The following is a 25,631-nucleotide window of genomic DNA, read 5'->3' on the forward strand; positions in this document are numbered from 1 at the left end:
GACGTACATGTATTGTTGCAGCTTGTAGCGCGTGAACCGTGTCGCCGGGCCCGAAAGCAAAACGTGACGTGACGTGACGCGCTCTTGGCAGGGATCCAGGGTCCAGCACGAAACGTCGCGTGCTATGCACACTTCACCTCTCTCTCAATGCTTTCACTCTGCTCCGCTTGCCACTTTCCCGCCTGCTGATGGCGAGACAGCAGACAAAGATGTTTGTCCGTTGGACTGAGCCCTGGTGCGGAAGGCCCGATTGCAGCTGCATCGCAAACGCAGAGCTTCCGCGTTGTCCCCGACTTCACCTCCCGATTCATACACTCAATTCCACTGGCACCTTTGCCGCCAGCCGACGACGCGATGGCGTGCAGTCGTGTTTGCTCGTAGGGTTGAGGCACGGTGCAGCGGCATGTCTGCGATGCAGCTGCACATGCATATTCCTCAGCTGGGCAGATTCCAAGTCTTAATCCCGTCAATTCTACTCTGCTTGCGGCTTCCTTGCCAATCGATAACAAGATGGTGTGCAATGATGTTTGCTCAATAGATCGAGTTTCGATCTGAACGGCTCGTTTGCAGACACGACTCACCCGGCCGGTCACTGGAACATGTTTGCATCTGGCATTTGTCTCTAGGAACTGCGTTCTAGTAAGTGAATGAAGTTTGGGACAATGTTGCTGACTTTTCGTGTTGAGCCGACTCCTTGGGTGCTTTCACGCGTGCGAGTTTGTTCAAGCCAGAAGATTCGCCCTTACAGTGGTGCTGTCTTTCGGCGACGTGCATCACTCGTGGCATCCGGAATGCGCCATGTGCAGAAACAAACAAGTGGTGCACTTTCCCTTAAGTCGTCCTCCCGTCCAATAAGCATACTCAGATACAGCCTCAATCGCTTCGTCTGCATAGTCTCCACAGCTTCCGGGAAGCACAATTCGCGTCGGCAACACCTCGTTTCCAGCCCGTGTACTTCGTGTGTCCCTACGCTCCCCGCACATCTGCCTTCTGCAGCGTACGTAAGGCATCCCTTTCCAACAAACTAACACAATCACAACATCGAATCGTCCCGAGCAGGTATCATGGCTCCAAAGAAGAGCCGTAAGCGCAAAGCACCTGATGCTGGTGAAGATGGTTCGAGCAAGAAGCGAGTCGCCATTCTCCAAGACTCTGCGCCGTCTCACGCCGCCTTGTTCAGCGACACATCCATATCGCCTCCTGCTACTTCTCCAGAAGAGTCCACAGGTGTTGCTACTACACTTCCGGGCCTTTCTGACCTTGACTACACTCCGAACAAATGGGACTCTCCTCACCTCCATCGGTACTTCGAATTGCTTCAAGATGGACACTTCAAGATGAAATCGGGCGCCACGGCAAAGTACACAGCGCCCACTCCAAAATCAGAACACGTTCTCGACCTGCCGGCGGTGGAAGGCCGGAACTTCACTCTCGTGGAAGACGCAATTTGCCTTGTGAACCAGGATCAGCCTGATGGCACGACTATCAAAGTTTGGAAAATACCTATTCGCAACATGACGGCTGAAGAACTGCAATTCGACGCCTTTATGGTACCAGGGTGGGCCACACCACTCAAATGCCCGTCTTGCAAGAAGAAGCAAGTGAAGTGCAACAAAAAGAGGCCTTGCGACAAGTGCTCCAAAGACCCAGTTGACGCAGCGGAATGCGTGAAAGCCAAACACGAGGTCGCAGACCACAGATGGCTCACAGAGTCGGCTTGCTCGAGTGAGAACATTTCCAAGATCGTTCAACTGGGCCAGCTTGTGGCTCAGATTTTGAACAGAGTGCCATTCGAGCCAGATGTCGATATATGGACTGGTAGACGCCAGCCTGACGTTAGAGCGCTCGTCCCGCCACAGAAACGATTTGTTGAACTCGTCAGCATCATTGAGTGGAAGCGACGACACTTCCAGGAACTGGATTTCGACCGTATCCCACCTCACCCTGCGCCGTGGTCGGACAAAACTCACACATACCGCTTCTTTGGCAGAGCGGCCTTTGGAGGACCACCCGTCTTACAATGGCGGAAACAATCATACGGCACGCAGCCACGCAGCCTGATATGGTCAGGCAAAGACGGTCAGCACGCCAACTTTCTGACATTGAGTCCTGCCAACTTCGATGCGTCGCAGCGTGAGACGCCTTCGGAAGATCATCTCGATGACTATCAGTTCTTCGGCCAGTACTTCGATGGTGCTCCTGACGATTGCAACAACAAAGATCTTGTCACGGAGGCCAAAACCGATTCTAAGACCGCTTCTATGCTCCGGGCATTCCAGCAAGGTCTCTTCGCACTTGTTGGCCACGTAGGTGAATGGACTGCCATCAACAGTACTTGGCATGAACATACATCCGCATACCAAAGCAAGGCGGGAACAAAGGGCGCGATGTTAGATGGACCGCTCAATGGTGGCCTTCTGCTCAAGAAACCCAATGCGATAACAAATGCCCTCTACTTCGGTCAAAGCTGGCATGCGCTTCTCGCGAAGCCGTTCACTCACGCCGCTATACCGAAGGTCGATGATCGGGCGTGTCTCTCATACGCCATGAGCACCACGTTGGACGCATTTGAAGCTGGAAAGTCTTTTCCTTGGATCACGTTCACGCTGTATCGAGCGCTCTATGAGCTCGAGTCAGGGATTGTCACGAGAGACATGGTCATCGAGCAGGCCTTGACTTCTTTCGATTCTGCAGACCCAGACAACGCATCTCGCTGGGCCATCTGTATGCACTGCTTGAAGTCGATAGCCCGCGATAGGCTGTGCTGGATAGAGACCATCAAGGGCCCACTTCTATGTTGCAGGTCATGCTCAAACAGTAGCTATGCTCTGAAGACTTTCTCTAACCGACCGAACCTTTTTGACACGTTGCGACGCCGTTGTGAACAAATATTTAAAAGCGACAGCCTCTTCACCACCCCAGACTGGACACCGAACGAGCTTTCAGCGACCTTACATCAAAACCACCAAGTGCCAGGTGAGGTTGTCAAGTACATTCACGGCTTCACAGCACTGCCAATGGACTTGTATACTCAGTCTGCGATCTACCTCCGCCCCGAGATCGAGAAGGTACACCAGCGATACGGTGACCAACTTCACAGTCCTCACAACATCACTTTGGTTCCAAGTTGCCTGAACAAGTTGCATCTTACCGGAGCAATCTCGCTGCTCCCAGTGGTCAAGAACGCAATGGTTCTGGGCTTGAAGGAGCAAGAATTGGGCCGTCTTCGCCCCAGATACCACCCTGACCTGGAGGCAGAGTGGGCCGCAAATGAAGCCGCTCAAGATCATCAGCGAATCGTCTGCTCTTTGACTCCATCAAACACTAAGCTACGGATGCGACAAGAGCGTTCTCCCGAGATTGATCAGCGAATCAGAGAGATGGAGAAGAGCGGCGTGTGGGACGGAGATCTCGTTCCCTTCGTGAAGGGCCTGTTTCAAACCAAGTCGAGCCGCATCCAGTCTCCACACTGGCCAGTCGAAAACATGTGGCAGGATACTCGCTGGAAAGAATTGGTTGCACTGATCAAGGAAATGCAAGGCAGCAAGGATTGGAATCCTGAATCCAACGATATCGTCTGGATTGGTCCACAGCAAGATCTTCCTTGGTTCTGGAGAGAGGACCATGCTCCGACTGACGTCGACCGCGAATAATACTGGCGATTCTACTCGGGAGAGGTGAATACGATCGACACCTTATGCGACGCGAAGCATGAGACAAAGGAGTCGCCAGATACACTTCTACTTCATGATGCTCGTCAGTATCTCATCAACGGAGGGCGGTGCCATGTCATGTTTTGGAAGTTGACGTGCCGTGCTGGCTACCTATCTTCAGCATCGAAAGGCCGAGGTACCCTCAAGCTCATGGAAGACGGTACCCAGAAACCCATCATGCCGGGTGAGCATATGCGTAGTGGTTGGACAAACTTGCAGCCAACGTCCCTGGACGCTTATGATCCGCATCGGCTGACAATCGTCACCGAATCTGTCAAAGCCAATCAGTATCGCTACTGCTACCGTGGTCACCCCGATATCCTGATTCCTGCTCTCCGACAGGTCGTTCTAGATCTACCAGATCAGTGTCAGTGGTATGGTCCTGTCCAGAAGCAGTACACGCCAATCAAGGGTTGCCCAATCTGGCGTCGCACAAATCCATGGTACAAAGGCTTCTGTGAGAATCGACACGTCTTAACTCGGAAGTTTCAGGACGCTGAAGATGAGGAGCCTGACCTTGGCGATGACGAAGAAGAGGCCATTCAGGAAATGATGGATGATCTGTTCGCAGCTACGAGGCCCAGCAGTGACACGGCGACGCCATTCGAACGTCTCTCATTGGCCAAGGCACGTATCGCAAAGCTGGATTGCGGCACGGATGAACAGGTACAAAAGATGGTGGAGAACGCTACAAGCAGCGTTGATGATTCAGACCTCTTTGAGCAACAGTTGCAAGAGTTGACCACCTTGCTGGATCGCATCGATGGCATTGCAGAGCGCAGCAAGCGTCTTGATGCGCTGCTCGATCGCGCTGATCAGCTCAAATGCTCTTTGAATGAGGATGTGCGGACACTCATCAACAGCGTGACCAACAGCATCAACGACCAAGCCTCGTGTGATCAGCACTTACAGTCACTTTCGGCTCTCTTGGACAAGCTTGGAGGCAAAGAACAGCCCCCAGGGTCTGATCCGGACATGTTGCCAGCGCTGAGAGATCTTCGCAACTTCGTCAATCTCGGACAAAGCTGCTATGCCAGCGCCTCATTGGCCATGTGCATGAATTTGGAGAAGTTGCACGACTTTGTCATGGATGAGAACAATGAGCGGGCCAAGCCAGACAGCCAGTCTGGTCGAACACCACATGAATGGCTCAACACATCGTACCCGATTCGACGATCGTCGACTCTGCCTGGCGCCACGAACCCCAGCACCACAAGCGAGGATCAGATTGCTGAGTGGTCTCAGAAGCACATGAACAATGCCAAGAACTTGTTTGGAGCTCTGCGGAACTTGTTCACGAGAATGAATAACAAAGGCAGCCGGATTTCGCAAGCCGAGATGAAGGCCTTTTTCGATGCCGTACACGCATTGAACCCAGAAGAATTCCACCACAACGAGCAGAATGATGCTAGCGTCTTTCTCATTGAGCTTCTTCAGGCACTGACATTGGTTTCTGATGATTCCATAAAGCAGAAGTATAGAGATGCCATCGCAAGCATCAATACTGCCGACGGTCAAAACCTGCAGCCAGTGGAGACGGATGCGATGACTCGCCTCACGGCAAAGCTTCAAAATGGTAACGACAGTGCGTTGTACATCCTGTTCTGTGTCCAGATCGCCACGGAGTACTATTGCTGGAGCTGTAAACTGGTTCACAGAACATTTGAGCACACGCCTTACCTGGAGCTTAACTTCATTGGCCCTACGGGTGCGGATCAGAACCTGGTCACCATACTGCAAGATTGGAGCAAGTTATCCCTTTCAGAACCACAAAAGTGCCTGCACAATGATTCCAAGCTCGGCACAAAGACCAGAATCAGGCGTATCGTTCATGCACCTCAGTATCTCATGATCAAGTTCGTGCGTGGAAACTATCTTTTCATGAACCACGTCGACATTCCAGAGTTCTTGGACATCAGAAACTGCACGACCGGGGTTGTACTCCCATCAGAGATTGTTCATGGCATCGAGTCAGCTCAGCAAGTCAGCTGCATCTATCGCCTGACTGCCGTGGCCATGTTCATACCCACCCGCTCACACTACGTCGCCTATGTCGTGAAGGACCGTCACTGGTTGGCGTTTGATGACCTGTCACAAAGCCCGATACCTGTCCGAGAGCATCCGCAGACTGCTATTAACAATGGAGCAGTGCCATACTTCACGATTTACGAGCAACAGCCCGAGAAGACATCATTCCCTCTCGATCTGGCGGACAGTGTCTCTCCTGGATTCACCCTACGGAAGAATGGTCAAGTTCCATCTCCGAAGGCAGCGCTGCCACGCTGGAATGCGAGCGACGAGTTTGAGTGCCTTCACCTCAGCAATCCGTGCGACAAGACTTTCAGAACGGTGGGCGAAGCACGTGGTCATCAGCATGATCAAGTGGGCGATGACGAGCAGGCAGCGTCGCATTTGTGAGGCATGATGGTAATGGTGGAAAAGGCTCTTGGATTGATGAACCTGTGTGAGGAGACTGGGCATGCTGCCGGTGGTCTCTCTGTTTCGCTTCCTTCATGTAGCTGCACACCAAGCCACTCAGTCAAAAGAAGTGCCGACAGGGGCAGGTGTGTTGACCGCAGAGGTTCGACAGAACCCAGGAGTGAGACTGCTCACTCCTCTGCCCAGGAGCTCGAATGCTCTTTCGATTCTCGCATTTCTGCCTTGTGCAGCCTAGCTAAGGCGAGCTGTCTCGACCAGCGAGGCAGCTGCGAAATCAAGCTCGCGAGAGTGGTCGCAAAGTACGCATGTTTCCTAATTTCCATTTTGCTGTCCGCAACTAGCCTCATACTTGTTTGGACAGGATCCTGTTCGCCTGCATAGGATTCGCAATCAATCAGTGAAACGTCAGTGCTGCAATGCTCACGACCTCGTCCGGGTCTCTGGAGCAGACGTGTTGCCGTAAAGACTGGATCACGTCCATATCTGCAGTAATGTCTCACTCCCAGCTCGCTTGCTTCTTGAAACGAGGCATGACTGAAGCGTCAAGGACTGCGACGCGCGACGTACATCTACGGCTGCATATGGGCTTGCATATGCCAGCTCAGCAGTGGGGCGTATGCAGAGAATCCTCCAATGTCCAGAATCGCTCCGTCTGGCGGCCTCTCGGTGTCCTTCCGAATTGCTTGCAGCACGCGCGCGCAATCATTTCGGCTGGCCGAACGCTGCAATTGATGCATTAGGGAGTCGGCACTACGAGTATTGGTCGACTACCAATGTGCACATACTTGAGCAGTGCAAAATCGACACACGATGGTCGAGACACAGCACTAAGGTACCTACATTTCCCTCACTGTTGCCCGCGATGTTGCGCTTGAGCGCGTGATCGGAATCATCGCTCCTCATTTGCTCCAGGCATGATTGCCTGGCGCCACTGCTCCGAGACGATCACAGATGGTGTCCTCCTCAAACCCATTGTCTACCGCTCAACGAAGAACTGGTTGCCTTAACAACATCATTGACCGCAGCAAATGCAGCCGAGCCGCAAGCTCAGGCAACGGGGCCTCCTGATTGGTCAATGCGTTGGACAGCATGTGGCTGATTGCAGGGCATTAGACCACAGCAGCACAATCTATGTTACCACCAGTCCTTCGACGCTTGCGACAAAGCTAGGTGCCCATGCTGAACCTCGGGCCCAGATCAATTGGAGATTGCTAAGCGACGAGATCTTTGAAAGGATGATTCGTTCAACAGCTCGGCACAGTTCGCATCCACATCTCAGCCTGACAAGCTGCACCCGGGCGTAGGTACTTATGCAGGGAAGCTTGTGCCCGGGGCGGCCTCCACGATCCTCTAAGAGTCACACTAACAAACCAGCGGAGTGGCCCGTCGCAGCTTTGATGTTACTGCTGTGCAGCCTTGAAGATGTTGGCGGAGCGGGCGGATGGCGCATGCGGTCGTGGTGGGTGCCGACAGCGGGGCGACATGCATGATACACGAGTGTCTTGTTGCCTTCGATGGCTGCGAGCCAGCTTGCGAACTTATGAAATTGAGGCCGCCGCTTCCTGGTGCGAATTTCGTCTTCGATTTCTACTGAGCGGAGTCTGTCCATTGTTTCACTTGAAGAAGAAATATCTCAGTTCACTCCAAACCAACCCTGTTGCTCGTGCACGAGAACTTGCGTTGCATACATCGTCCACCCTCAGCACCTTTGGTGCAACAGATGCAGCAAGGAATGATGTTCGATCCACCAATGCCGTCGCAATTCGATGGGTTTCCTGACGACGGTTACTACGACGCTCCTATCAATAGGAAGGATAAAAAGGATAAGACCAAAAATGAAAGAAACCCCACCACGGGCATCGTGGCCATGTACGAGGGCTGCGTCTTGCAGAAAGCCCCAGCGCGGCCTGGCGAATTCGAGAGCTGGGCTCGACCAGATCACGAGCCTCTTCATAGTGGCGACATCGAGCTTGCACAGCTGTCGCGAAAGTATCGCAAAGAAGTTGGCGATCCTCTTGACGCGTTCGCTCAGCTTAGTCGCGACCAGAAAGGTGCGGTCAACCGTTATATCGAAGCCAGGCAGTCTCAAGAAGACGACGAGCACGCCGAGTGGACTCTGGACTGCGTCTATCGACACAAACGTTCAGTCGTCGTGAAAAATGCTTGGACTCGAGCCAAACCCGAGATCAGAAGTATTACCGTCATCATAAAACGACAGGACCGCAAGATTCCAGGCATAGCCTATACACGCGACATCATCGACATCAACGGACCGCACAAGAAGACCAAGGACGGTAGAAAGGACAACAAGAAGCACAGGGACAAGGACATGTTCATCCCTCCTTTTGATGATTTCACGCCACTCAGCTTCGGTCCCGGTCCGCCACACAACGCCGATATATTACATGTGCCTCCCCCACCACCTCCTCTGCCTGCTACCGGCGGCCAACGTTTTGACTTTCCACCGCCGCCGCCGCCGCCTCCTCATGCTGGTGCAATACACGTTGACCAGTTCCACCCGCCTCAGCATGGTCCGTCGAATCCGTTTGAGCCTCTCCCGCATCTGAACACGCCGAATCTCTACGAGAGCAGCTTCCAGCCTCCAATGAATGTCGATCCCCAATTTCAGACCCGTAGGCAGACACCTATCCTGGAAGACCGCCGCTCTCGTTCTCTGTCGCGCGACCGGCGCCGGCAATCGCGGGAGCGGCGAAGATACCAGGAGCAGGAAGAAGCTCGTCGTCGCGAAGATGCTCTCCGCTTAGAGCAGGAGGAAAGGCACGAAGAAGACCGTCGCCAGCAGCGCATCAACCAGCAACGAACCGAGCGCATGCTCGACGAGATTCAGGGCAACATGCAGGAGCAGCAGGACCAGATGCATCAACTCACTGGACAGTTCGCGCAGCTCAACTATGGACGGTCGCGCTACAGTGCCTCCAGCGAAGGATCGCAACACCGCGACCATCTCGATAAAGTCGACATGTGGAGTCTCCCATCGGGCGGTAGCTTCACTCCGCCTTCGTCGCCAGGCACAAGAAGTCCTGCCATGCCTAGCGGTACACTTGGCCGGAAATTCTACCACGATCAAGTTCGCAAAATTTATCCCATCGAACGTCGCAACAGTAGCTACCATCGCGACAAAATGGTCGTGCTTGAGCCTTATGCCACTCTACCTCGCGGCCGAGACGCGTATCAGCAAGGTCGTCGACGGGACAGCGCCAATCTAGAAGACGACTACCCGCATCCCCCAGCACCCATGCCTCCGATGGATCCTGGACGCCGTCATCGTCCGCAGATCCACCAACGTGCTGCGACGTTTGCGAATGATGACCATCCCTTCCAGCCTTTGGCTCTACCGCAGTATGCGACGCAGGAGTATGCGCAGTTCGGTACGCACCAACGACGTGGAAGAGAGGAGAGGAAGAGGCGGGATAGCGACCTTTATGGCAGGCCGAGAGAGGTACCAGTCGCATATGTATATGCCGAAGAGAGGGATCGCAGAGGCGGACGCAGATCTGATCGGATTCCATTTGGTTTTTGATTGAGGATGATGATGTTCAGTGCACAGGGTGGGCCACATTATCCTGTTAAATAGGCAAATACACAGTCGGGAGACAAATTACGGCCGTGAGCACATCTGTTCCATTTTTCGCTGTGGTCATCTAGGGTCCCTCGTACGAGTTGCCTCTGGGTATGGTCTTTCGAAGCATGAGTCTCGTAAATATATTCCCTCGATCAACGCCTCGCTAAAGTGAAGACCGATTCTATGCCAACTCTCCTTCTCGATCTCATTTGAGGATCTCATCCCAGTCCGGAGTAAGCACGAACTTGGCTCGAATCAGTCCCATACCCATGGCATTCGCGTCTTCGATATCCTCGGGCGGCTGCTCGCCCTCTTTGGGCTTCGTTTCTGGCACTTTCGCGATCAAAACATTTTGTAAGAATGTGGCTTCGGCGCCTAGATTGAGAACCAGACTCGTGCCGCCCCAGTCAAGAGTCGTCTTCCCGGACTTGTGGACCCGTAACTTACCAACTTGTCCGGATCTTAAGCTCGGTCGAGTACTTCCTGACGAGGCGCCCTGTGCCGTGGATGTTGCCCCATTCGTTTCGTCAACGTCCATCGCGTCGCCATTCGCGTCGCCATTTGATTCTGTAGCGTCTGGATCATCCTTAATCGTCACAGCCTTCAGATCAGGGAGTACGGGAGGGAATTGGAAGAGATACACGTGCTTTTCACGTTCTTCTTGCCTCGCCTTAGCCCGCTTAGCATGGCCAGTCTCTTCGGCCATCGCAGTGTCACCATCCGCATCAGGTGCAGAGATAGCTTTGGGCACCAGCCTCCCCAGTTCGTGTCGCACTTTCTGCTTGTCGTCGTAGAATCGGATCCATTCGTCCTTCTCGGCCTGTGTCTGAAAGTGTGGCTCGGGTGGTCTCTCGATATCAGACTCATCGCCTTCTTCTGGAATCTCAGCATTTTCCTTGATCTTTTCTTTGGCTTTCCTCCTGCGTTCTGGCGAGTCTAGCAGATCAGCACCAGGACTCACAATGCCTGCAGCAGGTTGTGTGACTGCAGGCTCTGGGGTTGTCGGGCGTGTGTGTTCATCGTCTGTAGGCTCCTGTTTGATTTGAGGCTCTCCTTCAGTATCCGAAGAGCTGTATGTGGTGGGCCTCTTAGGCACCGCAGCTGTCCCTGTCACCTCGACATCTCTTGCCCTCTGCTTGCCTTTGCGTTTTTCTGAGACCGCTTCTGCAGCATCACTCGCGTCAGGCGACTCCTCAGCTTGTAACCCAACTGCTCGCTCTTTGTGTGGTACACGAGACAAACGGACTGGTACGAAAGGATCTTCGAGGTCTGGCTCCTGGTCTCCAGTCAAATCTATGACTTGCATGCGATCGACGTCCCGCTTGTCTCCTTCATTCTCATCTTCGTCGCTGGAAATGTAGCCTCCGTCTTCTGTTTTAATATGCGTCCGCATGCCGCCCATTTCAACATCTCCCGACTCCCTCTTAATCCCTGAGCCACCTAGGTATCCACTGCCACCTGATCTGCCACCGGAGCCACCACCTCCTCCTCCTCCGCCACTGCCAAACCCGCCAGGTCTACTGGTGCGCGCATATCTGATGTCGGCTGAAGCCTGGCCACCACCGAATATACCGGAAGCCTCTGACGAGTACTCTCTCGGCCGATCGCCAATGTGTCCGCCTCGGCCTCGACCGCCCCGCGGAGCGCCTCGTGAGTCACCTCTGCCTCTGCCATAGCCGAATTTCCTGTCTTCCTTCGCTTTCTTCTTGGCCTCTTCGGCAGCAGCTTTTGCTTCGGCCCGTTTCTTTTTCGCTTCTGCAGCCTCTAGCTCTGCTCGAGCAGTAGCAGATCGTCGACCTGCGAACTTTGGCAAGGGCTTCGCGCCCCCTCGTCCTCGCACGGCGGGAGATGGCCTTGCAGATCCTGGACGCGAGCTTGGTGTAGGCGGAGCGGGTGTGCCGGAGGGAGTCGCAACTGGTGTGTTGCTGCCAGACATTGGCGCTTCGGGAGCTGTCCCTTGCGTGGTGCCTTCCCCATTGCCATCCGCGTTACTGGCATTGGCAGAATCGCCTTCCTTCGTCGACTTCTTCGGTGGCATGACTCAATGTGTGTTATCGTGACATGGCGTGGTGAAAGTGGATGTATGCGCCGGAGCAGAGCTCAGCAAAAAGATTGAACGCGAGTCATGTGCCTTATCGATAAGCACAAGGTTTGGGCGTTGCCGTGGGAGCGATGTTTGCGTCTAATCATAAGCGGGAGGCGCGATGGACCAACAAGAACGGGCAGAAGAAGAGGAAGCAGCGCACCGCGTTGCGCATGGGGCAGAAGCAGGCGCTACCCGTGCTTAGTGACGAGGGCAATGATGCCGGGCGATCTCCATGTATGCCTCGTTGCGCCTGCGCCAGACTCTCGAGCTGCGTCGTTTGTGTTCCATCTTGGCCCAACTTACCGCTGAATCGTTTCCGTTGCGCGACCACCAAACAATTTCACCTCCGGCCACCGCCATGTCGCGCTCCCTCACCACTCCCGACCTGCAGCACTACTACCACTCCACCGCCAGCAGCCCCAGTCTCCGCAGTCGCACGCCCGTCGATGTCGACATGAGTCGACCCGAGACGCCGACCGATGGCGACGGCGGCCATGTGAAGGTTGTTGTGCGCTGCAGAAAGTTCATCAAGAGAGGTGAGTAGAGATAAGAAAGTCAGGAAGGGTAACAAGTGCTGAATATTCGTTCAGAAATCGATGCTGGCCAGCCATGCATCGTCCGCATGAACCCCACGACGCAGGAGACGACCATTCTGCCCCCCGAGATGAGCGAGGACCAGCTGCGCAACTCACGAAAGCAGTACGAACAGAAGACTTTCACCTTCGACAAGTCCTTCTGGTCAGTCAACGACTCCGATGCCCACTTCGCTGGTCAGAGCGATATCTACAACTCGTTCGGCGAAGAGTTCCTCGACCACAACTTTGATGGCTATCACACATGCATCTTCGCCTACGGCCAGACAGGAAGTGGAAAGTCTTACACCATGATGGGCACTCCCGAGCAACCTGGGCTGATCCCACGCACATGTCGAGGACTATTCGAGCGAGTCGAAGCCGAGCAGAGCGGGAGTATAACCTACAACGTTCATGTCTCCTACTTCGAAATCTACAACGAACATGTCAAAGACTTGCTCACACCGCGCACAAACCCACCAACGTACCTGAAAATCAGAGAGAGCAAGGGCGAAGGTGTCTTCGTACAGAACTTGACAGATGAGAAAGTGGAATGCTATGAGGATATTGAGCGTGTCATGAAAATGGGCGATTTGAACCGGACTACTGCCAGCACAAAGATGAACGACACATCATCTCGATCACACGCCGTCTTCACTTTGACGCTGAAGCAGATTCAAGCAGACCTCTCAGACGACAGCACGATTGAACGAGTGGCTCGCATGCGACTCGTCGACTTGGCCGGATCTGAGAGAGCAGGAAGGACAGAGGCTACCGGGCAACGCCTGCGAGAAGGCGGCAACATCAACCAATCTCTCACCACTCTCGGTCGTGTCATTGCAGCTCTCGCAGATCCCAAGCGTCAACGAGCTAGTCGGATGGGCGGTCTGCAGAACCAAGCCAAGCGGAGGGCAGAGGTCGTGCCTTACAGGGACAGTGTCCTTACCTGGCTGCTCAGAGACTCCCTCGGAGGCAACAGCAAGACGGCGATGGTCGCTTGCATTTCACCCACTGACTATGAAGAGACTTTGTCGACTCTGCGTTACGCTGACCAGGCCAAACGTATCCGCACTAAAGCGCACGTCAACCAAGACGCCCGATCTGCCGCCGAGCGGGATGCACAAATCATGGAAATGGCCGAGACTATTAAGCAGCTGCAACTCTCTGTCAACAATGCTGCAACACGCAAGCGCGATGAGGCTGACCGGGCGAGGGACGAGCTCGAGGACTATCAACGGCAAGTGGGCAAAATGCATCGTGCAATGCAAGAATCCAAAGCAGTGTCCGATACCAAGATTCGAGCCCTCACGCTGGAAGTCGAAGAACTACGGCCGCAGAATGAAGCTCTACGCATGGAGGTCGAAGCATTGAGAAGACATTTGGCACTTGCAGTCGGCGAGTTGAAGAACCCAATAGTGCTGCCAGAAGCCTTTCTTGGTGGTGAGGAAGACGATAGGTCTATGGACGGCGACTCGGAGCACGATAGTGGCGTGGACGACGGCACCTCATACACGGAGGATTATGGCGACTTCGAACATGAGAGCTGGCAAGCGGATGTCGACGCGCTTCTCAACGACCTCGGCTTGTTCAAGAAGAAGGTCATGGACGACAAGTCTCGCTTTCCTCGTCCAGACAGCAGGCCAGGCATCGTAGCGAACTAAGGGGACTTCTGTTGCCGGAGCATGCGACATGACAGAATATGATGGTGTTGATGACCAGACATGATTGATGGTTCAGGTAAGCGTTTTGGCGTGGAGTTTGGTGCTAGTGGCTTGCAAAGCTTGGGAACGCTCTTCTATCGAGAACGCTTGTTCGATTGTCGTGTCGTCAGTAGCAAAGACTTTGGACAAATCAAATTGGCTTTTTCGCGTGCCAAGGCATTGCCTAGAATTGACATTGGAATGGCATGTTGAAGTGAATGTTCAGTTGCACGCAGTCGCTCTTGTATGTCTCCTGAACGGCAGCTTGTTTCATTGGTCGTAAGTCTGCTCTAGATACCTGTTTCTTCCAGTCTCAGCTTTCGTTCCACACACTGTCCCGTCCGCTGCCGTTTCTGACCGCTGCCACAACCGCCCACCTTGGCAAGCTGTTTGCCAACCTCAGCTGCCTCGACACAAACAACACTCAACATTGATGCGTGGGCCTTGCCACGCCAACTTTCCCACATACCAAGACCTGCGCCATGTCGTTCCTATTCGACAAGGTTAAGTCGGGCCTCAAAGATGTCGAGGCTCGCATCAAAGCAGAAACGACCGGATCCACGCATGCCCACACGCACAACTCGAACGTCTGTTCCGATAACGATGACCATCACTTGCACCGTTACCAGAGCTTTGCACCTCAGCGCGAAGGTAATGAGGTCAAGTGGTATGTCGACGGCTGCAGCTATATGTGGGCCGTCTCTACCGCCATTGAAAATGCACAGTCGAGTATCTGGATTCTGGACTGGTGGCTCAGTCCCGAGCTTTATCTTCGGAGACCACCGGCTTTGCACGAACAGTATCGACTCGACAGACTGTTATTTGCAGCTGCAGAGCGAGGAGTGCAAGTCTATGTGATCGTCTATAAGGAAGTGACACAGGTAGGAGGGCACAAGAACGGCATATTGGCATTGCGGAGCTGAATAAATGGCAGGCATTGACTCTTAGCTCACATCACACCAAGCACTGGCTTGAGGACAATGGTGATTATGCAGCTTCCACTGGATCTTAGACTGTATGCTGACCTTTCCTCGTGACACAGACAAGACAGGCAACATCAAGGTCTTCCGCCACCCGGATCATTTACCTGACAAGCAGACTTTGGCCTCAAATTTCATGGCCAGCATTAAGCAATCCGGCTTGAGCGCTGCTAAACTCGCACAACTCCCAGGTGATGCCATCAAGGGAATCTATGGCATGAACGATGGTACCGTGCTGTACTGGGCACATCACGAGAAGCTGTGCTTGGTCGACAGCCACGTCGCGTTTATGGGCGGGCTGGACCTGTAAGTTGTTCCGCTGTTGTATCAGATGCAGCACGATATACTTGTGTCATTCACAGAAACCTTGCTGACCTCGCATCATTTAGGTGCTAGTAAGTGACTTATTTGCGCCAGACATATACAATGCTCCGAATTGCTAACCAACGAACTCCATTACAGCGGTCGATGGGATACCAACCAGCACTCCATCGCAGATGCCCATCCTGATGATTTGAAGCAGATTGTGTTCCCTGGCCAAGATTACAACAACGCTCGAATCATGGACTTTAGCGATGTCAGCCACTGGGAGAACAACAAACTGCCGAGAACCAGCAACAGCCGAATGGGCTGGAGTGATGTTGCCTTATGTGCCAAGGGCCCCGTAGTGGAAGATCTCAAGGCTCATTTCGTACAACGCTGGAACTTCATCTACTACGAAAAGTATGATGTCCGTAGAGACGATCGATACGCCCCTCTTGTCTACCACCCGCAAAGAATTGGCATCATCGGACACCCTTACCGGTCTACCGAAGACGGTGGTGTCGAAGGCGAGGGCCAAATGCAATCCTTCCGCGATAGAATTCGCGAGCAGTACGAAAAGGGCCGTGCTCGTTTGGAAGATGGAAGAGACAAGCTGCTGTACAATCAGGACATTCCCGACGGGCCACTTGGAGGTGTTCAGTGCCAGATTGCTCGCTCAGCATGCAAGTGGAGTCACGGAGTGAAGCTGGAGCACTCCATTGCCAATGCCTATATCCAAACGATCAGAGAAAGTGTCCATTTCGTGTACATCGAGAACCAGTTTTTCATCACCGCGACCGGACACCAGCAGAAGCCTGTCAAGAACCTCATCGGTGCAGCCATGGTGGAGCGGATCCTGCGAGCTGCGAGAAACAATGAAGACTGGCATATGATCATCAACATCCCATCAGTGCCCGCTTTTGCTGGTGACCTCAAGGACGATGCCGCGCTCGGAACACGGGCCATCATGGAGTTCCAATACTTTTCGACCAATCGCGGAGGCCACAGCATCATGGAGGAGGTCGCTCGGCAGGGCGTAGACCCCATGAAGTATATCCGCTTCTACAACCTCCGAAGTTATGATAGAATCAATGCCAATGCCTCCATGGCAAAGGTCGAGCAGCAAGCTGGGGTTTCTTATGACGATGCGAGAAAAGGCTACGATCAGCAGTATGCCCACACCGTGGAATCGGGTCAATATAACCAGGAGTACGCCGATCCAAATGGTAACGCCAACGCCTACGATCGATATCAGCAGACTGCTCAACAGATTTCTGGAGGTGGTAATCGTGGCCGTTGGGATTCAGTCGCCGAATGCTATATGCAAAATGGTCCAGACATCCGATCAGTGCCATGGGATGGCGCTCCCGAAGCCGAAATGGACGCCTTCGTGTCCGAAGAGCTGTACATCCACAGCAAACTCTTGATCGCAGACGACCGCATCGTAATCTGCGGCTCAGCAAATCTGAACGACAGATCACAACTTGGAGACCACGACAGTGAAATCGCCATGATCATCGAAGACAACCAAGAATTCGACTCTCAAATGGGCGGTAGACCATGGAAATCCAAAGTCTTCGCCTCCACTCTTCGACGCCAAATCTTCAGGAAACATCTCGGACTGCTTCCACCACAAGACATGCAACGTCCAGACAATAATTTCATGCCTGTGGGAACGCCGAATAACTACGATTGGGGCAGTCCCGAAGACCAAGCAGTTGCTGATCCGAACTCAGAGGCCTTCCATAGATTGTGGAAACAGACCGCTGCGACGAACACGCAAGCGTTCGCGAAGGTCTTCCATCCGGTTCCGGACGACCAAGTCAAGAACTGGAAAGATTACGAAGAGTACTATGAGAAGTACTTCAAAGCTGATGATCCCAAGAAACAAGGACAAGAGAATGAGAAGCCAGCTTTCTGGAGATGGGGTCACGTCGTCAAAGAAGAATTCTCACCTGGCGCCCAGGGAACGCAAGAGATGAAGGAAGTGCTCAGTAGGATTCGAGGAAACTTGGTGGAGATGCCGCTATTGTTCTTGAAGGATGAGGATATTGCCAAAGAAGGCTTGGGATTGAACGCTATGACTGAGGAGCTTTATACGTAGGGAGGATCGCTTGCAGTCTTGATGAGAATGAATGTCATGACCAGATTGGACACAGGGTATGAGAAGCGTAGAAATGGACGTTAGAAAGGGAATCATACAAGCATTCGAGTTCTGACATGTGGCTTGGTTGCGCAAGCAAACGCAGTAAGCTTCTCAACAGAACAGTAAGACCTGTCGTACGAACGCGACCATGTTGTATGTCAAATGTGATTTGTGGTGAGATCCTGTTCTGCCAAGCAAGAGCGTCCTGTGCCTGACTTGTTGCCAACATGCTGTACAAGCGGCAGTACCACGGCCCATGGAGACTTCCTGTCCCACGCCGCTAGCCCATAGCCAACGCCTAGGGCTCTCGTGCATTGCCTCAGCTGACACGGGTAGCTGTTGGAACTCTCATTACTGATCCGTGACAGGCCTTCTCCGCTCGCGCGTATTCGTGCTCGTATGGCCTGCTGGTGATCTGAGCATTCGGGAAGGTGTTCCGGGTACAAGTCTGGAGTGATGCCAAAATAGAGTCGTGGACCCAGCAGGAGCCTACAGGTTGTCTCAGGACATGTGCCACTGCGCGCGAACAGACAAGACGTGTTTGTTGTATGGCCAACTACTGCGATACGAAAGCCATGTGCGCGTCCAGGGCCATCCCAACCTCGCCTAGCTAAGGCGACTGCTGCGCCATTGAAGCTATTGATCCTTGTCCAGAGGTGCCAGCGAGGGATGAGAGCGATGTATCGTTGGAGCGATCGTGGGCAAGCATGATGCATTGCTACGAGAATACTGTGACCGCTTGCCATGTATTTGAGCCAGTTGGTGTTCCAATCTGGACTGTTCAAGACAGGATTTGATGTCTGTGAATGATTGATTAGTGCGTGTCTCTTGTCACGAATCAAAAGGTGCATACCTCTTGAACACATTTTCCAGTGTTATGGCATTAAGCTCGGCGTCATCTGGAAGCTCGTTGATCAGAGGCACCAGATCCGCAAATTTGTCGCCATTGCGATATGCAATGATCGCAGGCACTCCCATGGGTTCCATCTGTGCGTCCTCGATGTGTAGTTTGACGAAACGAGTGTCCTGGTGCTTGGCCGCGAGTGTTCGAACGCATCGCTCACACAGGTCGCTGACTTCCGAGTAATCGTCGAAAATGTAGACGATGACCACAACGTCCGGTCCAGATTTCTCCACAGCGTCCAGGTATCCATCAGGATCAACCATGGTCAAGCTGCCAAACAGTCTCGTGGTATTGCCGTTGTGGTGCATCTGGCTCCCTTTGACGCCGTTCTGCATCTCCTTCAATCTGCTCTGTCTCCATTGTTTCATAAAACTGTCGTCCTCATCGTCGTCAAGATCCAACTCCTCGTCCTCTTCAATTTTCTCGGCAGGCGCTTGTTGTTGTACGGACAATGACTGGGCTTGCGCAGCCAGGCTAGAGATACTCCTCATGGATGCCCGTTGCGATCTTCGAGAGTCTTGAAAGTTCTGGGCGTCTGAGATAACGCCCTTGGGCCCAGTGTTGGCGCCATATCGCTTCGTGGGAATGGTGCTTCGCGCTGTGCCCAGCGGTGTCCGCGATCGCTCGACACTGGAAGCGGGCGGTGTTGCATCGTTGTCGGAATCGTCCGACAAGTTCAGGAAGGATCGTGCATCGTCGTGGCTGTCTTCGGGGTGCGTGGTCCTGCGCTCCTTGTCGCGCATCAGCTCGTTGAATTCATCCTGCGCGGCCGACATTGTAGCTTGGGATCCTGCCTGGTGGTCCTGTTCTCTCAGCTCCGCCGACGGCGTAAATCCAATCGACGATATTTTGGCTTTCGAGACTGGCAGGCGCGATAAGATAATATTCTGGGAAATCCAACGCCCGCAGCACGGCCGTGCTCAAGAGGCTCGTCCTGGTCGTCTTCCGCAGCGGGGATGGTGAGACGCGCTGTGGCCAACTTTGCCCAACATGTTGTTGGTGGTCTGCACATCCATGAGCAGCGGTGTCCGCCGCGCAGCCATGTCCCGACAACGCAACACCTCCCGCCCCGACTGCGCGTGTTGGTGGCCGCTCGCGGGGCCTGATCTGAGCGGGCGCTTTCACGTGCCCTGGTGCGACAAGCGGCACAGGAAGGATCGCCGGATGCGACGCCGACTGCCGGCAATCCGCCAGCGCTAGCCTGGAGAGCACCATGGCGCCACGCCTACCGCTACCGTGACGATGAAGTGTCAAGTTGTAGCGACACCACCGTCGTGGCGCACCCTCGCCGCGCGCATGGCAATGAGTCGCGACATTCAGCTATCAAACGCACGTCGGGAACATGAAACGGACGGCGCGACACCGTGACGCGCTCTCAATATCGTCAGTGTGGAAAGAAGCAATTACTGTATGCCGCCGCCAGGGAGGCGTTGAATTTCCCGAGTCTTCGGGGTGTGCAGCTCGGTGCCGGATTAAAGCGGATAGCATGGTATGGCAGTGTCAGTCGCTTCCTTCGCCCCCTCCTCCCACTATCTGACCTCTAACCAACGTACAGCGCTTAGATGCCGTGACAAAGCTCAGCTTTTGAGAACCCGTTGCTTGTGCGATACAGCTAAATGAACAGGCGCCGAGAAATGCGGCCCTCTCGCAGTGTAGAATGAACCACGCCGCCCCAATATGCCGCTTCATACGCCGCGCCTAGAGCCTTCGTCCAGCGCTGCCGCAGGTACAGCTTTTCAAGCAAGTGATTTGAAGAAATATGATAGTTGCCGTAGGAAAATCATTGACCTCGTGGGCTGTGTATTCCAGTTTCCGCGGGCGCGCTCGATCCAGAAGAGTAGTGAGCAGATAGACTGCCTGGTCTTGTACATGACCACCGCGGCCGTGATCCAACACAGCCGAGTGTCGTGAACTGTGCTGTTGGATTCAATGGCAGTCACGACGGCGCTTGGAGCTGCAGTTCGGCGGCCCCACATGTTGGCTGGAGGCGCCGTCAAAAGTATGCAGATGGTCAATCATGCCCAAATTCGGAGCTGTGTGCGAAGATTAGCGATTCCCATCCATGGCGGATATACCGGTTTGGAATGCAATGATGCTCACCATTGAATCCCACGATCCTGTGCATAACGACATGGCGTCGTTGCTCACGCCGAGGCAGCTCACACGGTTGTCGTGACCTTGGAGGGTGCCGACTCTCTCCCCACGTAGAACGTCCCAAACCTGCTTGATGGTCAGCCGTGCTTCTCCGAGTGAGACCAGAAGTTGTGTGGATAGTGACAACGAACCTTGCACTCAAAATCGTCGTAACCGGCGAAAAGTAGTCTTCCTGAGACGGAAAACGCAACGGAAGTGATACCGCATACAGGCTCGCCAATCTGAGAATGAATTAGCACATGTACAGCTAAGCGTTAGGTCGTCGAATTGTGCTTACCGTATACGCTTGCAGCTCTCTATCTGCGCGGATATCAAACAGCCGGCAAGAGGCGTCGTCGCTGCCTGTTCCAAAAGCGTTGCCATTAGGGAAGAATTGGATGGCATTGATGTCCGAGTCGTGCGCGGCGAACGTTTGCGTGCACTTCTGTTGCCTGATGTCCCACAGTTTCGCGAAAGCATCGCAAGCGCCCGAGACGAATTGGTTGTTATCCAAGGGGTTTATGCTCAAGCTCATCACATCTCCAAGGTGGTCAGCGAATTCCGTGATCTTTTGGCCAGTCTCAATATCCCACAGCACGCAGGTCATATCTCCCGAGGAGGTGAGGATTCGTCTGTCGTTAATAAATCTGCAGCAACTCAAATAGCCGGAATGGCCGCTGAGCTCTCGAGCCACTCGTGTCGGCCCTTCTCGGGCAGACAGGTTGTAAATGGAGCAGATATTGTCGAGACCGCCGCAGGCAACATAGTTACCACTGGGTGAGTATGCGCAGGTCATGACCCAAGATGACCGCAGGGGAATCGCGTGCACTTTGTTGGTCGTATAGGCATCCCAGATGATCAGCTTGCCGTCTTGCGAGGCCGACACCAAATGTCTGCGATCGGTCGACCAGTGCATGGCATAGATCTTGGCCAGATGGCCTTTGAGCGTCCGCCTCGTCTTCATGGCCAGTCGCGGCAGCTGTTCTGTTTGTCGTCGCGCGACATCGCGTACTGTCAAGGTGCATTGTAAGCCTGTGATCACTTCATACGAGCCCGCACACTGCGCAGCACGCAGCACACTGGCGCATTGGACTCACGTGTGGTGTCTGCGAGCTCATCTTTCTTGCGCTTTATTCGGTCCTTGAGCGCCTCTGCGTCTCGCCTCGCTATCTGGATCTTGGTCTGGATGCTCTCGTTCGTGTCCGCCATGCCGGCTGGCCGCGACGACGCTGGAGTCGGCCGTGGTGCGCGCACTCAGGGTCGGTGGGGAAGGACGGGGGCGCGGAGCAAGGGAGTCGGCGTGGTGCAATCGAGCAAGCCCAGGTGAAGCTTGGGGGCTGTCGCGGCTCGTCTGTCCAGCCTGCTGCGCCGCTCACGTCGGTAGCGGGTCGCGAAGGGTAGGTCAGGCACAGGAACAAGCACGCACCGGCAGCGGGCGTCGTCGCGAGGCGTGCGGTCCGGAGAGGTCGACGTCCAGAGCAGCGGCGTCAGTCCGGGCGAGATGCGTCTGTCGGCGGCCACACAGAGGTGTGGAAAGGTGGAAGAGCGCAGCCAACAACGGGCAGAAAGGGCGTCCGAGCTCAAAACCCAAGACGGTCTAATCTCCCTGCTTGGACAACGACAATATAATGCTTCGCGAACCGCGGAGGCAGCGGCGCACACAACGGGCAGCGGAGGCACGAGACACGAGCTGAAGATGGAGCGGAGCGGAGCGTGCGAGGTGCTGGCGCCGGTGTGAGTGAATGATGAGCTCGCCGCCCTCGCAGCGGTCGAAAGTGCGAGCAAACCCAGTGCGACAGCGCGGCCGGGCAATGGAACCAGGACGGGCTGACTCGGTACACATTGCCGTGCGAATCGAGCCACAGCGAGATTATTATCGACTCCCTTCCTGGTCGCTCGAGCACACCACGACGACGGCGCTGCCTACGCGCGCATAATATAATCCCGCTCATTGCTGTTCGCTCCTCGCCGCCCGCCCCCAGCGGAGCGCGACCGGTGCGTTTCCCAGCCTGTGTGATCTGCGCACCGCGCCCATGCATTATTGGCCTTGTGCCGACACGCCTTGGCCGCACAGCTGCCGTAAGCTCGCTGTTCTGGAGGAGTGGCTTGTCGATCAACCTTTTCGAGGTTATGCAAGGAACAGGGTGCTTGACGAGGTCGCTCCCATTCGCCTTTGGCGAACCACTCATTTCTCCGCGTCCTTAAGCGATCCTGGCTGTACGTATCATTTCAATACTGCTGTACGTCCCCTCACGTCTGCAGACGCCTTGGAAGCCACCTCATTGTCGTCAATTCCCAGACGATGTCGACGAATGTGTGCGAATACCAAGGACAAATATGCATTACTGCAGTATCATGATCTGGCTGAATGGAAAGTGCCGCGAAGACCCACCAATGCAAGTCGTATCGATTGTGCTATACCGCGCCGCTCACGCTCTATCGAAGTAGCGTACCAAGCAATTCGTGCTTGAGCAGTTCCAGTCACGCACTTCTACTACAGAACTTCTGGCGGTATAGCACTGATGGCAGTATCTACTAGAATTCTCGAATCGTAACTCGATAGAGCACACAGGGGAGGATAAGACAATGTCACTTGATGCACACATCTGGCGATGCTTTGCCGCCGACCATGCCTGGCTAATAATTGCAGCAGTTATAGCATCGTTGTGCAGACGTTGCTGCTGCATTTACGTGGTCCAGCATGATGTTTTCCAGCCCAGTGGCTGTGGTAGGTTTGGTGGCGCAGCGAAAGAGCTCAAACGACATACCGGTTTTTAGGCGGTGCTCTCGATCTCAGATTCCTCGAACAGCCCCCTACTGACCACTCCTCCATTATGCATACAGTCGATGTGGTGGATCAAGCATATCACAAGGCACGGCGGGACAATCTGAAGGCGCGGCAGAGGTCGTGATCGGGTATTGTGCGAATTCATGGATGGCCATTACGAAGTATGCCAGCAGTGGGCGAGCAATTGGTCAGGGCGTACTGTGTGCAATGACACCTTTTGTGCTTCAAATTCGCAGCTGCAGATGTCGAGCTAACGCCTGCTCTTCATCGAGTCTTCCCGTGATTGCAGTCAACATCTCGTAGAACGCCGTTCCTGGTATGCCGCATTTCGCTCATCTTTCGGGTAGTCCATTGCGTTCGTGCCCCATCAAGGTCAATGACCATCCCAGTCCTCCGAACATGCATTTATCGGTGCTATCATTTATTAGCTTGACCACTCCCCATCTTCTTTCTTCTGCTTCCTTTACCTTTGTGAATCCGATGTCTGCAGCCTTCTCGCGGAAGCACTGACGGCAGATGTTGAGGCCGTACTTGCGGACCAGACCAGCCTTGTGGGTGCAGACACGGCTAATTGAGTGTTAGTCCTCCAAGATCTTTGCTCTGGCTACCTCTCCTCCTGCTCGTGATTCCTCTGACATACCAAGCTCTTGCTCCCTTGCCGTAGGTGCGTGGGCGCGAGTACCAGACTGCATCAAATGTTAGTCGGCCATCACCTCCGAGCCATTTCGTGCGGTCGCCGTACCAGATTCGTGAGACATGATCGCGGTGTTGCTTCGTGTGTGGTTTGAGAGGAAGCGGTTCGCTCGTTGTCGGTCGGCGCTGGGCGGTTGCTGTCTGCTGAATCTTCAATCTCGCAATTCAGCGTAGGTGTGGAATTCGGGCTGGTCGGGCGACCGTGCGCCGTGCGCCAAGCCTGCATCCAGCGGGAAACCCGCATTGCCGCCAAAGTCCTCGTCCTCACTTCAATCTTTTGCACTTCGCCTTCTTCTCCATTGCACCTGCTCTAATTTGAGCAGAAGCCAATGTTTCCACGCCTTACAATCTTGCCAGGCAGAGACCGATGTAGATTGAACATCTGAGCTGGGAAGGTCTGCACGTTATCGCAGCAAATTTCGCCATGCCAAAGGACAAATTGAGCTACGATTCCTCGCTGCCGCCATTCCTGCAACGACTTCATGAACAAAAGGCTGGGCGAGGAGACACGGACCGTCACGAGCAGCCCATCGCGCGTGCAAAGCGCGTCAAAGATCCCAATGAGGACGATGGCCCAACTGTTGTCGACGAGAGCGGTGAAACGCTGAGTAAGGAAGAATACGAGAAACTTCAGAAAGCCAATGCTGGCGTGGACGATACCTCTAACGTAAAGGGAGAGAGTGACCCGGCCGCCGAGCCGAAGATGTCAGGCGCTCTTCCGGAGGACTCCCTGCACGGTAAAAACGTCAAGGTCACTGACGGCACTGCGCAAAAGAAACGCAAAGCAGCAAAAGTGGTTGGCAACGATGACGAATCCCAGATTGATGGCGAGACGACATCTTCAGGCCAGAAGCAGTCCAAAAAGCCGAAAAAGAAACAAAAATCAGTGAAGCTTGCGTTCAACGATGATGATGGAGACTGAATTATCCCCGACCGTTGGTCGCACATACTCTGAATCCAGCAGCGAGAACCGAGAAGGAATCAAAGAAATTCACTCGTCACTCCAATTCAGTCTCCGGAACGCTCATGTGAAAAGCCCACTGGTAAGCTCACACCATCTCTCACCACCAGCACAATGATGATACTCTTATATTGGAGCTGTCTAACTCCCAAATTGGGACATGGCGAAAGAAACTATACGCAAAACCTCTGAAAGGCGCAGCCGCTTCCTGTTCCATACATTGCTTGGCGGTCGATCAAAAGCTGACGACGAGTCGTAGATTCAAAGTCATGTTCGTATACATGACCAAAACAAGCTATTTGGCAGAACAACATGTTTCCAGCATCAATTGGCATTGGCAATCAGCACTCGAAATGCAGCTGGATCTTCCACTTCGATGGATACCACACGGCATGCCACTCGGATTGGTCAGCCGGACCACGCGCCCTGTGCGGACTGTTGGCATCCTTTGTCTTGCAAGCTAATGTGACATTTTACTTGCATTGGGAACCATGGCGTGCCCGGTTTTCGGCCATGATACACATCACAATTGACGTGTGCGCGGAACGGTAAGCGGCCGACGCATAATGCCGTGGTGGCATGAAACAATCGATAGGAAATTTAGAGTTCTTATGGCTACATAGGGCAAGA

General features: G+C 54.0%; 11 protein-coding genes across 11 annotated transcripts; 7 read left to right on the top strand and 4 right to left on the bottom strand.

Annotated features, from left to right (window-relative positions):
• Positions 1–1,064: 1,064 nt before the first annotated feature.
• On the top strand, positions 1,065–3,653 carry RHO25_004615 (uncharacterized protein; the record flags this gene model as incomplete). Its single annotated transcript, XM_023595538.1, has 1 exon — positions 1,065–3,653. The coding sequence occupies one exon, from the start codon at positions 1,065–1,067 to the stop codon at positions 3,651–3,653; it is 2,589 nt and encodes an 862-aa protein (XP_023457529.1).
• A 237-nt stretch (positions 3,654–3,890) lies between these two features.
• On the top strand, positions 3,891–6,131 carry RHO25_004616 (uncharacterized protein; the record flags this gene model as incomplete). Its single annotated transcript, XM_023595539.2, has 1 exon — positions 3,891–6,131. The coding sequence occupies one exon, from the start codon at positions 3,891–3,893 to the stop codon at positions 6,129–6,131; it is 2,241 nt and encodes a 746-aa protein (XP_023457528.2).
• A 1,741-nt stretch (positions 6,132–7,872) lies between these two features.
• RHO25_004617 (uncharacterized protein) lies at positions 7,873–9,693 on the top strand (the record flags this gene model as incomplete). Its single annotated transcript, XM_023595540.2, has 1 exon — positions 7,873–9,693. The coding sequence occupies one exon, from the start codon at positions 7,873–7,875 to the stop codon at positions 9,691–9,693; it is 1,821 nt and encodes a 606-aa protein (XP_023457527.2).
• A 247-nt stretch (positions 9,694–9,940) lies between these two features.
• Positions 9,941–11,773, bottom strand: RHO25_004618 (uncharacterized protein; the record flags this gene model as incomplete). The annotated part of the gene is made up of 1 exon (XM_023595541.2): positions 9,941–11,773. One exon carries the CDS (start codon positions 11,771–11,773, stop codon positions 9,941–9,943), a length of 1,833 nt encoding a protein of 610 aa, XP_023457520.1.
• A 406-nt stretch (positions 11,774–12,179) lies between these two features.
• On the top strand, positions 12,180–14,054 carry RHO25_004619 (uncharacterized protein; the record flags this gene model as incomplete). Its single annotated transcript, XM_023595542.2, has 2 exons — positions 12,180–12,357; positions 12,412–14,054. The coding sequence occupies 2 exons, from the start codon at positions 12,180–12,182 to the stop codon at positions 14,052–14,054; spliced, it is 1,821 nt and encodes a 606-aa protein (XP_023457519.2).
• A 521-nt stretch (positions 14,055–14,575) lies between these two features.
• On the top strand, positions 14,576–15,469 carry RHO25_004620 (uncharacterized protein; the record flags this gene model as incomplete). The annotated part of the gene is made up of 4 exons (XM_065602572.1): positions 14,576–14,974; positions 15,028–15,076; positions 15,136–15,379; positions 15,463–15,469. 4 exons carry the CDS (start codon positions 14,576–14,578, stop codon positions 15,467–15,469), a joined length of 699 nt encoding a protein of 232 aa, XP_065458644.1.
• A 166-nt stretch (positions 15,470–15,635) lies between these two features.
• On the top strand, positions 15,636–17,480 carry RHO25_004621 (uncharacterized protein; the record flags this gene model as incomplete). Its single annotated transcript, XM_065602573.1, has 1 exon — positions 15,636–17,480. The coding sequence occupies one exon, from the start codon at positions 15,636–15,638 to the stop codon at positions 17,478–17,480; it is 1,845 nt and encodes a 614-aa protein (XP_065458645.1).
• Positions 17,481–18,303: 823 nt separating this feature from the next.
• Positions 18,304–19,202, bottom strand: RHO25_004622 (uncharacterized protein; the record flags this gene model as incomplete). Its single annotated transcript, XM_023595544.2, has 2 exons — positions 18,304–18,322; positions 18,376–19,202. 2 exons carry the CDS (start codon positions 19,200–19,202, stop codon positions 18,304–18,306), a joined length of 846 nt encoding a protein of 281 aa, XP_023456747.1.
• Positions 19,203–20,441: 1,239 nt separating this feature from the next.
• GB1 (Guanine nucleotide-binding protein subunit beta) lies at positions 20,442–21,768 on the bottom strand (the record flags this gene model as incomplete). The annotated part of the gene is made up of 5 exons (XM_023595545.2): positions 20,442–20,459; positions 20,527–20,646; positions 20,712–20,801; positions 20,858–21,570; positions 21,657–21,768. The coding sequence occupies 5 exons, from the start codon at positions 21,766–21,768 to the stop codon at positions 20,442–20,444; spliced, it is 1,053 nt and encodes a 350-aa protein (XP_023456811.1).
• A 1,911-nt stretch (positions 21,769–23,679) lies between these two features.
• Positions 23,680–24,284, bottom strand: RHO25_004624 (uncharacterized protein; the record flags this gene model as incomplete). Its single annotated transcript, XM_023595546.2, has 4 exons — positions 23,680–23,761; positions 23,815–23,914; positions 23,988–24,033; positions 24,090–24,284. 4 exons carry the CDS (start codon positions 24,282–24,284, stop codon positions 23,680–23,682), a joined length of 423 nt encoding a protein of 140 aa, XP_023456749.1.
• A 180-nt stretch (positions 24,285–24,464) lies between these two features.
• RHO25_004625 (uncharacterized protein) lies at positions 24,465–24,962 on the top strand (the record flags this gene model as incomplete). The annotated part of the gene is made up of 1 exon (XM_023595547.1): positions 24,465–24,962. The coding sequence occupies one exon, from the start codon at positions 24,465–24,467 to the stop codon at positions 24,960–24,962; it is 498 nt and encodes a 165-aa protein (XP_023456750.1).
• Between the last annotated feature and the right edge of the window lie 669 nt (positions 24,963–25,631).

This window comes from Cercospora beticola, chromosome 3 (assembly GCF_033473495.1).
Source record: "Cercospora beticola chromosome 3, complete sequence".
Lineage (NCBI taxonomy): Eukaryota > Fungi > Ascomycota > Dothideomycetes > Mycosphaerellales > Mycosphaerellaceae > Cercospora > Cercospora beticola.